Source organism: Lycorma delicatula, chromosome 1 (genome assembly GCF_047948215.1).
Source record: "Lycorma delicatula isolate Av1 chromosome 1, ASM4794821v1, whole genome shotgun sequence".
In the NCBI taxonomy this organism is placed as follows: domain Eukaryota; kingdom Metazoa; phylum Arthropoda; class Insecta; order Hemiptera; family Fulgoridae; genus Lycorma; species Lycorma delicatula.
The window spans coordinates 219731587-219746851 of record NC_134455.1 but is presented as its reverse complement, the minus strand read 5'-3'; the positions used below and the strand labels follow the sequence as shown (position 1 = coordinate 219746851).

General features: G+C 30.4%; 1 protein-coding gene across 3 annotated transcripts in view; it reads left to right on the top strand.

The window, feature by feature from the left end:
- Positions 1 to 14937, top strand: part of Nop56 (Nop56 ribonucleoprotein) — a 41634-nt gene extending 26697 nt beyond the window's left edge. For 2 of the 3 annotated variants that reach the window (XM_075372743.1, XM_075372734.1), the window contains exons 6-10: positions 93 to 345; positions 1154 to 1302; positions 3990 to 4123; positions 11251 to 11302; positions 14478 to 14937. In XM_075372743.1, the coding sequence (XP_075228858.1) occupies positions 93 to 345; positions 1154 to 1302; positions 3990 to 4123; positions 11251 to 11302; positions 14478 to 14605 (716 nt within the window). In that variant the 3' untranslated portion in view covers positions 14606 to 14937. Of the gene's footprint in view, positions 1 to 92; positions 346 to 1153; positions 1303 to 3989; positions 4124 to 11250; positions 11303 to 12058; positions 12114 to 14477 lie in introns of all 3 variants that reach the window. The other variant, XM_075372753.1, reaches the window with a different exon arrangement.
- The last annotated feature ends 328 nt before the right edge of the window (positions 14938 to 15265 follow it).

Below are 15265 nucleotides of genomic sequence, written 5' to 3'. Positions count from 1 at the left end.
CAATTCTATGCTTAATCTCAGTAATATTCTTGGTTATAATGTAATCCATAGTGTAGTTTTATTTTTAAATCCTCTCTGGTTTTGAATTTTAGGTATGGACATTGCTCCAATTGATTTGATCAATATAGAGCACTTCGCGAAACGGGTTATTGCCCTAGCTGATTACAGAAGAAATTTGATGGCATATTTGAAAAGTAAGATGACTGGCATTGCTCCAAACCTTTCCTCTTTAATTGGTGATCAAGTTGGAGCTCGATTAATTGCTCATGCTGGTTCTCTTACAAATTTGGCTAAATATCCAGCATCTACTGTTCAGATCCTGGGAGCAGAAAAGGCCCTTTTCAGGTTAGTATTTATGATGAAAATTGTGTCATCAGGAAATAAAGAGGGAAAAAAATTTGGGATAATCTGTATTATTTCTCCAATTATGTTAGTAGGAATATGGTTTATTTTTAATTATATGCTTTATAATATGTGTTTCTGGTTTATCAAAATTTTATATGTTAGAAGACAAATATGTAGAAGTAGAGTGACCGTGATATATGCAAATTGATTACCTGCTTTATCTGTTGATATTAAAAGCCAAGTTACTTTCACTAAAAGCCATCAGTAGGGAAGAAATGTGTATAAATTTTATCTTTTTCATTTAATTTTGTTGACCTGTTTTTATTATTTGTTTTCATTTAGTAATGTTCCCAGTTACTTAAGAAATTTTAGTAAAGGCACTACAAATTATAAAATAGTTTTTAGTTCAGCGCTATTATTTTTAATCTGATTACTGTTTCAGACTAATAATAATAATATCAGATTATTGTTGTACAATAATGGATTCTCAATAAAAAATTCTATTGAAATATCAAATTACATAAAAGTAGAGTATTTAGTATATTTTATGTTTATATACCTATATTGTTTATTTATGCTGGATATTTTTTATATGATTGTTGTGATTTTTTTATTCTGGGGATTTGGTAATCAAGTGTAAAGGGAAATTAACTAGTTCTGGTGTGCTTTCTGATCTTTGAGGAGGGCATTTGGTCTCCGGACTAAAGATTTTGTTTGTTTAAGAAAACTATAAAAAGTTTTTTGGATTTAAGTTAATTTAATAAAAGCCGTTTATTTAAAAAAAGATTGCATTGAGATTTTTTTTTAGAGCATTAAAAACCAGAGGTAACACTCCAAAGTATGGACTTCTGTTTCATTCTACGTTCATTGGTCGAGCCCAAAATAAGCAAAAAGGACGAATTTCAAGGTATTTGGCAAACAAGTGTTCTCTAGCATCTCGTATTGATTGTTTTATAGGTAAGATTTTTTAAAAATATTTTTCTGCTTTTCATTAAAAAAATTTTCATATGTTTTAATGATATGGTGAGTTACAATGTGTGTAAAGGGCTATGAGTGATAGAAAATGTCAGCATTTGTTAAGAGTCACAAAAATAGATAACAAAAACATAGTGTGTCACTATAATTGCACACATTTACTTTTTTTCACCAATTTCAGAGCAAAAAAGATATTTAAACAATTGTAACAAACTGTGAATGAAAGAATAAAGTTTACAATAGACAAAAAATTATGTTAATATAGAGTGTTAAAAGTTTTCAGTAAAACTCAGATTATATTATACAATAAAAGCTCACTGTAATGGGATTGAAGGAATTGACAATTTTCACCACTATAACAAGATGCTTGTTATAGATGGTTTAATGCAATCTTTAAAAAGTGATAAATATTTAACTTATTTTGAACCCTGGAATAATTTTTAGAATTTTAATGCAATTTAAAACAATTTTCAACGTGTAAATTAAATTAGAACATAAAGGAAAGAAGCTTGTACTTTCTCAGAGAAATGAAGATACCAACATGTAAAAATATTTCTTTTAATAATGTAGTTTTAAGCAAAATATTTTTGTACTCAATACAGCATTATTCAAAAACACTAAGAAAATATCTATCAAAAATTCATTAAAAAGTAATATTTACACATTATTTATATGTTATGTGTATACATTATGTTAGTTAATTATGAATACATTATTTATTATATTTGTAATTATTGTACGATTATTGTAATTAATTATTCATTATTCCACAACCAAAGAAACTTCAAAATTCAGAAATTAAATTTTTTTTATTAAGAATGCAAATTTTGTAACCACTGCAGAACTGCTTGATTAATTGCTCAAATTCTGGTTCACAAATTCTTTTAAAGTTACTCTAATTAAAATTTTAATTTTTTTATGTCGTACTAATGGACAAACTAGGTAAATAACTTTTTTTCATATTCCTAATTTGTTTTAACACCCTTTTCTAACTTGTGATTACATTAATTTTTTCATCCAAAGACAAAATGTTTTATTTTTGACATTTGTGAAAAAAATTTTGTAGTTAATATTAAAAAGCCGACAACACAGTTGTAGGACTTACCTGTCACATGGGTTTTTTTACGATGCATGGCTTACATGAACAACTTTATTTAAAATATTTATCATTTTATTTAAATAAAATATTTTTTTATAACAGCTGTACGTCAGTGCTGCACTAGTGCTTTTGTGGTGACAGGAGCTATTGTCACAAGCTTAGGTACTATTGACACAGTATATCTACTTAGCCACTAGTTTAGAGCATTTTTTGGGGTCGAGGTGTAATTATAAAAAAAATGTGTTTTGCAAATAGTATTTTGTAATTAACAAATGTGCCCAAGAAAAATAAGACCTTAATTAGGTGAAATCTCAAGATACTAAGGGTGACCTTGCCCTACAGTCTCACCCCCTTGACCTTTTAAGCTGAAAATTTAATGACGTCAGTGCCCAATATACAGAAGTAGTCTGACCACCTTTGGTTAAGGTTGATCCAGTAGTTCTGGAGATGTAAGGTGTGACACCAAACACACATACATATGAATATCCAAAAAATTTCCATCCAGTTTTTTGGGGACAAAACATCAAGATCTGGTGAAAACCGCATTGGCCCAAATTGGACTGATTACAATACGAGCAGCAGCCTTGAAATCACAAAAATGGAGACTGCAACTTGTTATTCAGGGCAATTTAACTTTATGGAAGATAAAGAAAAAATAGATTTCTGAAGTTTAGGCAATAAATGAACAAGTATATTTAGTAGTGATCATAAAACCATAGCTTAAATTTTGTAATGGCTGACAGATCAGAATCTGTCAAACAATAATACTGATTGCAGAATGATATCTATCCAAAAATACAAACCTTTAGAAAAACGTTTTTAAAAACTTGCTTTGGATACTGGACTCCCATTTTAAAATAGAATTGACATAATTACCATATTTAAATCCACTGTTATTAATATCATATTTAAGATAATCTTTGTATTTTACAATTTAAATTTTGAATATTATTTTTTGAAGAAGAATCTGACTATCAGGTAATTACCACCATACAACTCTCAGGATTGGTGAAACTGCTTCTAATAATGACAGTTGCTTTTATTATTGTAACAAAACATTAAATGAATTTATTATTTTAAAAAAAAATTGCTTTGTAAAAAGTTTTGTATAATGGATGTTACATTAGTATTCATAGCTAATTTTAGATTCATATTTGTAGACATTATAATGGTTTAAGTTTATTTTTCTAAGAGTCCTGTAACCCAGTAATATTTTTCTTTATAAATTAATGAATTATTAATATGTATTGTTGAATAAGTTTTAAATATATATAGTTAAAATAAATATAAATAGTAAATATATATAGTTTTAAATAGCAGAGCATGTTCAGTTATGACTTAGTACTATTCATTCAGTTCAAATCTAAGTGATACAATATTTAACTCTGTTCTAATTTAATTGTAAGAAAAGGTGCAGGGCACAGGCTCTTTAATCATTATATTCAAATATTTGCTAGTGGAAATAAATATTATTTAACCTTAATTGTAATTGATTTAGAGAACCAGCCAATATGTGGTAAGATTTGTACATAGTTTTGTTTCAAGCATCATTTTACGTTAATGTTTATAGAGCAGCCTACAAATATTTTTGGTGAGAAGCTAAAGCAACAAGTTGAAGACAGATTGAAATTTTATGAAACTGGTGAAAAGCCAAAAAAAAATATCGATGTGATGAAGGAAGCATTGGAAGAAGTGAATTCTTTGGTAAGAATATTTATAAACAATTTATTGTGCGACCGATATTTTATTGTATTAATTTTAACTAAACATTAATAGAAGCTTTTTTATCCAAAGTAATTGGTAGAGACTAATTTCATGTATTCAGATTAATGTGGTTTTAAGAAAAGAAGAGAATGTTTCGAATAATGTCTTTCTTGATTCATCAAATGACAACTGGAGAGAAAGAATCAAATATGTTCTTTGTTCTCTCTTTCCATTCTATGTCTGTTGTGGGAAACTAGTATTTTTGTGCCTTGTAAAGAGCATATATAAAAAAATAATATTGTGGGATTTACCCATATCTATTATGATAAATCTTACAACTAAACCTTTCAGCTAAATTGTTATCGTGGACATAATAACAGTGGTTATGTGGTAATAGGGGCTACTGTATGATGTAGTTGCAGTCACATACAGACTTGTGTGGTTGAGTGGTAGCATTTATAGTTCTCTTCACCATTCTGGAAAATAATGGATTTCCATTATAAAAAAGGGATTATAATTGATGTAAAGTGTAGTTTGTTAGAGTGCAATAAATATATCATTCAGTATGTAATTGTTATATTCAGTACGAGTATTATTGATCTATTTAAAGACCGTTCTGTTTATATCTAGTTTAAAGAGAAATATGAAATGAGATGCTATTTTTAGTGAGAGCATTGAATTTTATTTAAAGATTTCAACTCTATCTTCAGATTTTCCCAGCTCTTGTTTTTTTTCTAATTACTATGCTATGCTTTTTTTAAGATTTGTATTATTTGGAACAAAACATAAGCTCACTATTGATTAAACTTATGTTACATCTTTAAATTAATTTTTAAGCAGGCTCTCAAGTTTTAGAAATGTCATCTGAAAATTATCTGATTCCCAAAACTGCTGTCAGGTTTTTTAGATGCTATTGTAATTTGTTTACAGATTTCTCTTGTTTCTTGTGTTCATAGAATTAACTTTCTGTGAAGGTCTTAAAACAAAATACATAGTCTCTTCTGCCAGCCATCTAGAATTAGAAGAAAGAATTCTTTCGGAAGATATTTGTTCATCAGACTGAACTGTTATACAGATACAAGGGCTGTTTTTTTTTTAACCTCCAATGGGCTGTGAAGAAAAAGACAGATTGACATAAAATTATTTTATTACTAAAGTTGAGTAGTATCTAACTTATTTTTCTACATAATCACCAAAACATTGAGGCATTTGTCGTATCATGACACCAGCTTTCCGATGCCCTCTTCAAAGAAGTTTGCCGCCAGTGAGGTAAGAAGTATAGTCTAGACAGCCTCCTGAAGTTTTTCTTTAGTGGCAAAGTTTGTCCACCCAACCATGCTGTCAGTTATCAAAAGAGGTGAAAATTGCTATGTGCTAGGTCTGGACTGTACAGTGGGTGGTTGAAAACTTCCCAATTGAATTGTTTGAGAAGGTCTTCTGTCACGTTGGCACAGTTTGGTGTCGTGCATTGTCGTGGGTTAAAACCATACCATATGAGCATGCCTCTTCGTTTGTTCTGGATCGCTCTGTGGAGGTGACGTAAAGATTCACAATAAACTTCATTGTTTACCTGTTGCTCAGTGTCTGTTTGAACTTTTTCAGCTTGTTTGGAGAAGTGTGCGTCGATTGCTTTTATACTATTAATTTGATTTCTGGATTGTCATACTGGATCCAAGTCTCATCACTAGTAACAATAGCCTTTAAAAACTCTTCCCCCTCATTGTCATAATGCGTGTGAAACATTAAGGCTGACACCATTCGCTACATTTTGTAATTGTCATCAACAATTTTGGAATCCAATCTGCACAAAGTTTCTGGTATCCCAGGTGTTTAGTCACAATTGTGTACAGAGAAGACCTTGAAATATCTGGGATTCCTGCAGAAAGTTCACTTATCGTAAACCTTCATTTGTTGCGGACAAGATCATCAACATGCTCAACAAGGCTACAGTAGTGACAGACTTGTGACATTGCTCATCTTCATCATGGATGTTTGTTCACCCTTCTTTAAATTTCCTACACCATTCCTGTACACTGCAATCACTCAAAAACTTTTCACCATACCCTAGGCTCATTCTGTGATGGATTTCAGCAGTACTACATCCTTCTGCTTGCAGAAAATGTATCACACTTCACAACTCACACTTGGCAGGAGCATCAATCGTAGCAGCCGTGTACAATTGCCTGGAACTGGCTCAGAATGATGCAGTGGCAGAGGTTATGGCGGGGGGGGGGGCGCAATTGCACAACAAGCAGAGATCTGGCTTCCACCTATCTCTTGTTTACTTAGATACATGACCAGAGGTTGAAAAAAAATAGCCCTTGTAGATGTTAATTTTGATGGAAATATCAGCAATTTATTACGAAGCTGTTTTGTACCAATAAGCAATTTTTATTCTGATAATATAGTTTTTGAAATCCCAATACATTTTTAAAATTATATAATCTTTTATTTAATATGAATTATGGAATTTTATTACTATTTTTAATATTATGCAAATTTAGTCTAAAAAACTTATGACATTACAAGATTTAAGAATTGTTTTTCTATAAGGGATTCTCTTTGACTTAGTAAAAAAACCAAAAAGAATGAAACTGAATTTTCACTTTGTGAAATGCTTCATGACATGTCAATTACGGTACCTGTAAGTTCTAACTTCTCAATGATGAGTTCAAGACTGTTAATAAAAGTAAACTGTTGCTTCAGTATAAACATTGGGAACATCACTGAAATACTGCAAGTTAAGATTTTGTAGTTGCTGTTAACAACAATAGTACTGTAAACTCAAAAATGATTCTGGAAATTTACTGTTCCCTAATACTGCTAATGCTTCCATTGTTTAGCTGTTTTAGTTGATATTTAGAAGATCACTTGAAAACTATCGTGTTTGATCACCTTGATAAATTGAAATGATTTGTGGAAAAATAAAATTATGCAAAGCAATTGAAGAAAAGGAAATAACAGGCTTTTTACAAGAAAGATTTATTATAAAAACTGCATAATGTTTGAGGAGATTCTACCCCACTTCCAGTATTGCCTCAAAGTATTTTTTTGGGGGGTTACTTGTATGCCTAGAAAGATTAAAAAAAAATTGTTTAAAAAAATTACAATAAATAAAACGATAGTCCTTTTCAATTTTTGGGAAGGGAGAATCTTAGGACAATTTTTTTTTTAAATAGTAAGACAAGCACGCATGCATATATTTAGTTTAATATAAAGTGGGGTTACATTTGCAAAATTTTGAGAAAATTGACCCCAAACTTCTACCAACAAATTTCCCCACACTCACAAGTCTGTGCCAAATTTTATAAAAATTGGTTCATCCAGTCAAAAGGCATTAAGCTTTGTACATGTACACATGACTATACATGTACATATGAATATTACTCCCCTATTTTTTCTGGGGGGGGGGGGGGAGGTCCATTTGTCATGAAACATTGAGGCAAAAACCATATCCCATTTTTTGACTGATTACCATACTTTCCTTCTTGCAGCATAGCTCTAGAGCTATGATGCCAGGAAAGTAAAAATAGACTGAATGCTGAAAAAGCTTACTAACCCATCAGTTCTTTAAGGCCATGATTCCCTGGTATGGTACTGAAAAAGACAGGATTAGGATTCTCCACTTATCAAAGGCAGTTGATACATCTTCTTTGAGTTGAACATAATCTTCCTGTAGCTTGTTTTTAATTTTTTAATCCCTTCATTTTTTTAGCGCCTTTTAGTAAGGAGCAGACAGAACATCTGCTTTTGTATTTGAGGTCAGTGGAGTGGTGATTGTATCTATTACACTTTCGTTTCTTATCCAGGGTCGGAAAGCCAAGATAGTTGCTGAGGTGCCTAGTGAGAGTAAAGTTAAAATCTAAATTTATTGAGCTACTCCTAAACAATAAAGTTTATTTATTGTTTTATTACACATTCTCCAGAGTGATTTTTTAGTCCTGTTACCCAATTTTAAATGTAATTTAAGAAAGGGAAATATTGGTGGAATAAAAAATGTATTTGTTACTTACAAAAGAGATTTAATAAAAAGCTATTACTTACATAATTGTTAAAGAATATGCTCAAAATGCCCACCCCTTGCAGTTATACACGCACGGACTCTTTTCAGCATATTAGCAGAAACCTTTTTAAGAGTTGCATTGGAAATATTCGTGATTAAGTCAATAAGTTCATCAATAGTGTGAGGATTGTTTTTGAAGGCCTCGGACTTAATATAGCCCCAAAAAAAGTAGTCAGGAGATGTGAGGTCTGGGGACCTTGGAGGCCATAAGCCCCCTTACTTATTATTCAATCATCAAAGAACTCTTGCAGAAAATCCACGGTTTCTCGAGATGTGTGGCATGTAGCACCGTCTTGCTGAAACCAGCAATACCGTTCTTGAGGTTCCAGGAGGGACACAATTTGGCACACAATATTCCTGTATACTTCACCATTTACTGCCGTTCGAAAAATATGGCTCTGAATATACGATGACGAGATATCGCACACCACACCAATTTTTTCAGGTTGCAAAGATTTGTCTTTTAAAGCGTTAGATTTTCAACCTCCCAAATTTGACAGTTTTGACTGTTCTATAACCATCGAGATGGATCCAGGCTTCGTTAAATGAACACTGTGTTTAAAAATTTGATTCCGTTGTCATTTATGGGAGACCTAAACCAACGGCAATATTGCAATCACTTGTTTAAATCTCGAGGCTGAAACTCTTGGACTAATCGTACGCAATATGGATACAATTTCAATTTTTTTAGCAGCTTTCTGAAGACTCTAATGTAACAAACCGCCTTGCGTGGAAGTTTTCGTAAACTTTTCCGTGTAGAATTGAGCAATCTTGTTTTCACATTCTCTAAAACATCATCTGTCAAGTGAGTTGGAAACTTAAAAGCTAATAATTTAAAGCATCAAAACCAGAAGATAAAGCTACCCCTAACATTATCCCAATTTAATACAAAAAAAAAGCAATGGTTCAAAATAGATGAAAATAAACTTAATATAATTATCTTATTAAACTGAAACTTAAAATAAAAGTTAAACCATGAGTTTTTTTTTAATAATTATGTATTTTTAAATATACTTATTCTAATATAATTATCTTCCATCTTCCTTAGGTTTTTTAAACTTAAAAATTTATTTCAATGTATTAAATTATTCTAAATAACATCCTGTTTAATTTAATTAAAAGTGAAATTAAATTAAATCCTTATAAATTAATTATTTAACTAAAATTAAATTTATTTTAATTAAACATCTAATTGAAGCATTTAATTAAATAATTTTTTTTCTGTCCCAAACACTACCTGTCTCTCGAAATCAGTTTGCTAGCGGAAAAAATCACATTTTTTCTGGCGGAGGAACACCAAAAAATTTAATTTGAAATGATTCTTTTACATTCGCGTATGATTTCGTAGCAAAATATTGTTCAAGAATGAAAACTCATTCTATGGTGGAAGATATTCTCTTGATAACATGACCGGAAACTTTCTTTTTTGTTTCAAATAAAATTGTACAAAACAAAATTTCCCTTTCTTAGAAAAAAATTACCAGACATTAACAATTGGGTAACAGGACTAAAAAATCATCCTGTACTATAATGAAGTTGTAGAAATCAATCAATTTTTTTGTTTTTTCTATCAATAATAATTGATAGATTACTGTTAATTCTCTTAGTACGTTATAAATTGTTTGTTCAATTGTACTATTAGAATTGCCAATACTACTGTTTTAGACATTCCAGACATTTATGTTTTATAAGCTTTGATGAGTAATAACAGTGTTGACTTGTTATCACTCACTTACTGACTAACTGCCATTAAGTTAACATAGTTGTCACATAACCTCAATCTGTCTTTATTGTAAAGTATATTTAAGATTGCAGTTGTTTGTAAATTGTGAAGAATATTTATCTTATTTATCCTGATTGAATGAAATTGCCAAATAAATCCGCCATCTGCCTCTTAATATTACATTTCTGTAGACAAGAAGTGTTGGAAATCATATATATTTGTTCAGGTGTCTAAATGTATTGATGAATGAAATACAAAATACATTGCTTCTTACAGAGGTGTTCAAAAGCAACAGAATCATGTGATAAATTGATTACAAGAACCAGATGGAAAAATGACTGCAGGATTGGCTTTTCATTATCAATGATATGACTATTCCAAAATAAATAGTCTAACAAATTGCATCCTAACAGCAGAATATAATTATTATTTATAAAAATTACTTCTTAGACTTATTGCTTTCTTTTTCTTCCATATGTAGTACTTTCATAAGATGTCTGCTTCATCAGAATATTTTTTGAGGAAATTAAACTAATAACATAATTAAACTGTTAAAAATATGGAAAGGAATGCCAGCTATTTGGTGGCACACCATTGTCACTGTTATAAAAATTATATTTTAATACAATTTTTAATTAATTTATGTTTTTAATTTAATTTCAAAATAAAGTAGATGAAGCAGAGATCTCCATGAGAGTATTAAATGTGAAAAAATACAAAAGTGGAAATTACTTTCAAGAGGTTTTCAGGCAAAAGTTTTATTCAGATAATTTCTGTATACTCCAGGTATTAGAAGCATATTAGATAGTTTCTGTATACTCCACTTCATGTTTATTTTCACTTCATGAATTGAAAATTAACAGTCAAGCGGCATTTCCACCATTCTGGAAAAACATTGAAAATATTTCAGATCATCATGTTCTAATATGCTTCGAGATATAAACTTGCAATCTTTATTTTAACATTGTAAATAGCTTTTTTAATATTTAACAGTGTCAGTTAGAGCATTAATAATTAGTTCTTTGATAATATTAATATATAGGCCACTACTGCATTATTTATCTGTAGAATTTACTGATAAATTGTTAAACAAATTATCACCGGAGAGAAATTCTTTATAGTTAGGTCACAGTTTCGTATAGAAATAGAAAAAAATAGTCCAGTTAGTGATCACTATTATTTATTTAAGAATGTCTTGCCCATTTTTATTTCACTACTAGCTATTTTTGTGTTTACTTAATATATATGTTTTCAGATTAGTAATTGTGGGGATATTGTTTGAGAAATATATTTTTTCAATGTGATTTTCTATTTTTATTTACTACAGGATATTATTTTCAGGTAAATGAAAAAAAGAAGAAGAAAAAAAAAAAGAAAAGATCTCTTGAAAATGGTGAGTAATGTACAGTACTCTTTCACTGTTAAAGTAAGTTTGACTATAGTATCATGATTTGAAATTATTATCTTTGTTTCTCTATAGTAATGTGCTGCTTGTAAATCTTTCTTTTTTAATTAATATCTTTGTGAATTGTTGACATTGTTTTTATATAATCTGAATTTGATTGAGTTCTATAACACAATTGAATTAAAAAAAAATAAAAATTAAACTAAAAGTATAAAATACAATTATAAATTGTAACCAATTATAGGTTTCACAAAAAATAATCTTACTGTATTAGCAATATTGTAAGCACTATATCCATGAAAACTGGACATCAGCGACTGATGAATGTCAAGGAAATACTTCTACTACATTCCTTGTTTTCTTAATACTGTACAACTGTAGGAGGATTGTCTTGGAGATAAACATTAGGAAATTAAATAAAGATTAAAATGTATAATACATAGACACTGAGAGACAGGCTGGAAATTGCTACCAGGGGTTGGCACATATATTTTCTGTAGTAGCAGTGGCTTGGTAACACCTTCTACTGCATGTATGTAAGAAACATAGCAGCAGCTGTTTCAAAATGAAGAATTTTCATTAAACTAAGTAAAACACAATGTTAATTTTTGCAATATTTCACTGTTCATGCAATCTTGAAATTTTAACACATTTAATTTGTTTAAAAGATTTACAAGAGCATACAAACCATTTTCTTGAATGGATACAAACTGAACTTGAACAGTTTTTATTATATTGTTTCAGGAGTTTGAAGCCAATCAGAGAGAAAAGTACAATATATATTGTTTGGCATGTCCAGGTCAGACAGCTTTGAGTCTAATCTTGTACAAGGTGATTCAAAGAAACGGGAAATTAAAAAACGTTAATGAAAAATTAACATTTTTAAATGTTAATTTTTAAATTAACATTTAAGATGACATCTAACAGGTGACCTCCTCTTCTATGTAAATGAAGAGGAGGTTACCTTCGTTAAATTGTTCATGGTTTGACGTAACATCTCAACTGGAATTTCCGCAATTGCTTCTCGGATCTTTGCCTTCAGTACTTCCATTGTAGCAGGTCTACTGTGGAGCACTTTGCTTTTAAGCTGACCCCACAAAAGTAATCGCAAGCTGAGAGATCAGACGTTCTGGGAGGCCATCTAATGTCACCATTTCGTGAAATGACATGTTGTCCAAACAATCGGCGTACAGCTGCCATCGATATTCATGCAGTATGTGACGTTGCTCCGTCTTGTTGAAACCAGGCTGTGTTAAGAATTGGTGGAAATCTCTTTTGTTCCACAACAAAGGTTTCAAGCATGGCTACGTAACGAGCCATGCTTGAACAACAAATCCACTGAGGTGGAAATGCGCTTCGTTTGACATCCACAGTTCGTAAACAAACTCTTTGTTATCATTTATCTTCTGAAGCATTACATTTCAGAATTGTGCTCGCACAACTGCATCGTTCGGTTTCAGTTCCTGGACGATCTGCAACTTGTATGGATGGTATTGCAAGTCCTTCGCTAACATTCTTCGAGCACTTGAACTATGCAATTGTAAAGATGCTGAGAGACGACGGATTGACCGATGTGGCAGCATCTTGTAAAGCTTGAACATTCTGTGGTGTATGGACGGTTCGCTCACGGCCTGGAGGTTTCTTTTTCATTGCCGATCCAGTTTCCTCAAAATTAGATATCCATATTTTAATTGCATGTGCTGATGGAACATGGTCGTGCCGTCCCAAAATGACGGTGAAATTCTCTACGTGCTCCCTCCACACTGTCATTGTTTTTGTAAAACGCTTTGATATCAAATGCACGTTGCGCACCACTACAAGGATCCATGACAACTAAATGGCAGGTTAGGTTAGAGAGGCTGGCGCCACTTATCAAGTGGTACCAATCGCCCACGGCTACAAACACAACTTTAAAAATTTCCCTTTTCTTTGAATCACCCTGTATTTTCATAACTTTAAGTACTAGATGTCAGAATTTATTATGAATTGACATTTAAAAAAAAAAATTAAAAGGTTTTTAACTGCAACTGCAATCAACATACAGCCATTTTATTTTTAAAATTAAGTTAGTCACCAGAAACCTCAACACAGGAAACGATGTAAATTCAAATTAGAAGCATTGGAAACCCTAATATTACAGACAATAAGTGGAAAGAGAGGAACATATTGCTAAGTAGCTGTTTGAAATAAAATAATAGATTTTGAGAGTAACTTGAAGTGGAATAGTTATTTATTAAATTTGATGGTCAAATGACAGAGAGGATGGGTCATGTTTTTATTATATGAAAAGAAAGAGAAAGAAGATTTTAGAAGGAAAACAAGACCAAGTATGTTATAGAAGGAAAAGGGATAGACTTACATGATGGAAGAGGAAGATGCAAACGTGATCCAAGCTTACATCAGTCCATCTGGCATGCTTATGAAAGAAAAATATAACATAAAACTGAATTTGTTGGAAGAATTCTAATACGTAGAAGCAAACATAATAATACTTGATAAACAATAATACTTGATAACATTGTTTTTTTTTTTTTTTTGGAAAAGTTGTTGAATGATGTGTGGTTTTGAATTGATTAATAGTTCTTTTAATCAATGAAAGAACCTAATAGAAGAATATAACACATCACCTTGTTGTGACTTGGTGGAGAATTCTTTTGCAAACATTATGATCTAGGTTACTAACATGTATTTAATAAACTATACTTCTTTATTTTCTAAATGTGGAATATGGAGTCAATTTTCTAAACAAATTCTAAAGATCAGAGACAGCCAAAAGAACTGATTTCATTAATTTATTTTATTTAAAAAAATTTTAAATGATTTTAAGCTACACTACATACATTTCCCAAATCTTGCTGCATGTGCTTTAGAAGACATGCATTACCATATGGTTATAGGTGATCAGACATTAGCCATAAATTGCTCTCATATATGATAGGTTTTCAAAGAAAAATGAACATACTAATAAAACAAAAATAATAAAAGAGCCATGTTCATGTAAATGATACTTTTTCTTCATTTGTTTAATCAGTTGGCTAGGTATTTCATGTTTAGTTTGGTTCACTTTGTATTTTGAACTCTCTTTTTTGAAAATGATTTTTAATTTACCACCTTATGTATTAATGATTTAACAAAACGTATTGATGCTGGTTTGTTTGTTCAGGTGAAATAAATTGTAATAATCAAGTAAATGATTCAATAGAAGTGGAAGCAAATTCTGAAGAAATTCCAAAGAAAAAGAAGAAGAAGAAGAAGAAGCACATGGATGCCACAGAAATGGAAATTGATTGATTCATAATTGTGTATATATATTGAAAACATGAGTTATTTTATTTTTAATTTGTAGAGTTGTTTATTCAGAAGTTAATGTGTATTAAAGTTTTCTATGTCATTAGGTAATCAAGGATTCAACAAGAAAACTAAAAATAACGATAAAACCTAGTTACAAAAACCAAACATGAAAACAATTTCAGAATAAAATAATGGTTGGAAATTTTTTAAGTGAAATTATTGCTTATTCAAATAAGTAAATGTACTTTATCAAACTTATTTGACCAATACTTATTTTTTTAGGTATAGAACTGAACTGGTATCTTTATATTCAAATACATTTATCAACAATGTTTGTATTTTTAAATGAATTTTCAATATATTCATTATCTTTTAATTTGATTTCTTTGATAATGACAGCTGCACACTAATAGTGTAACTATCAGTAAGATGACATTCACCTTTGCTCTTTATGGTTTCTTACTAATCCGTTATGATGACTGATCATTTTGTTATTTAATTTTTTCTATGTAAAATATATTTAAATTGTATCATTTATCAGCAAACAATATTTTTTTTAGTTAATGATTAAGAAGTTATTAAAAAAAACTCGTTATTTAAAAGTCAATGTGTCTGGTAAAATTGTCTAATTTAAGTGAAAGTATTTTTTATTCAAATAAG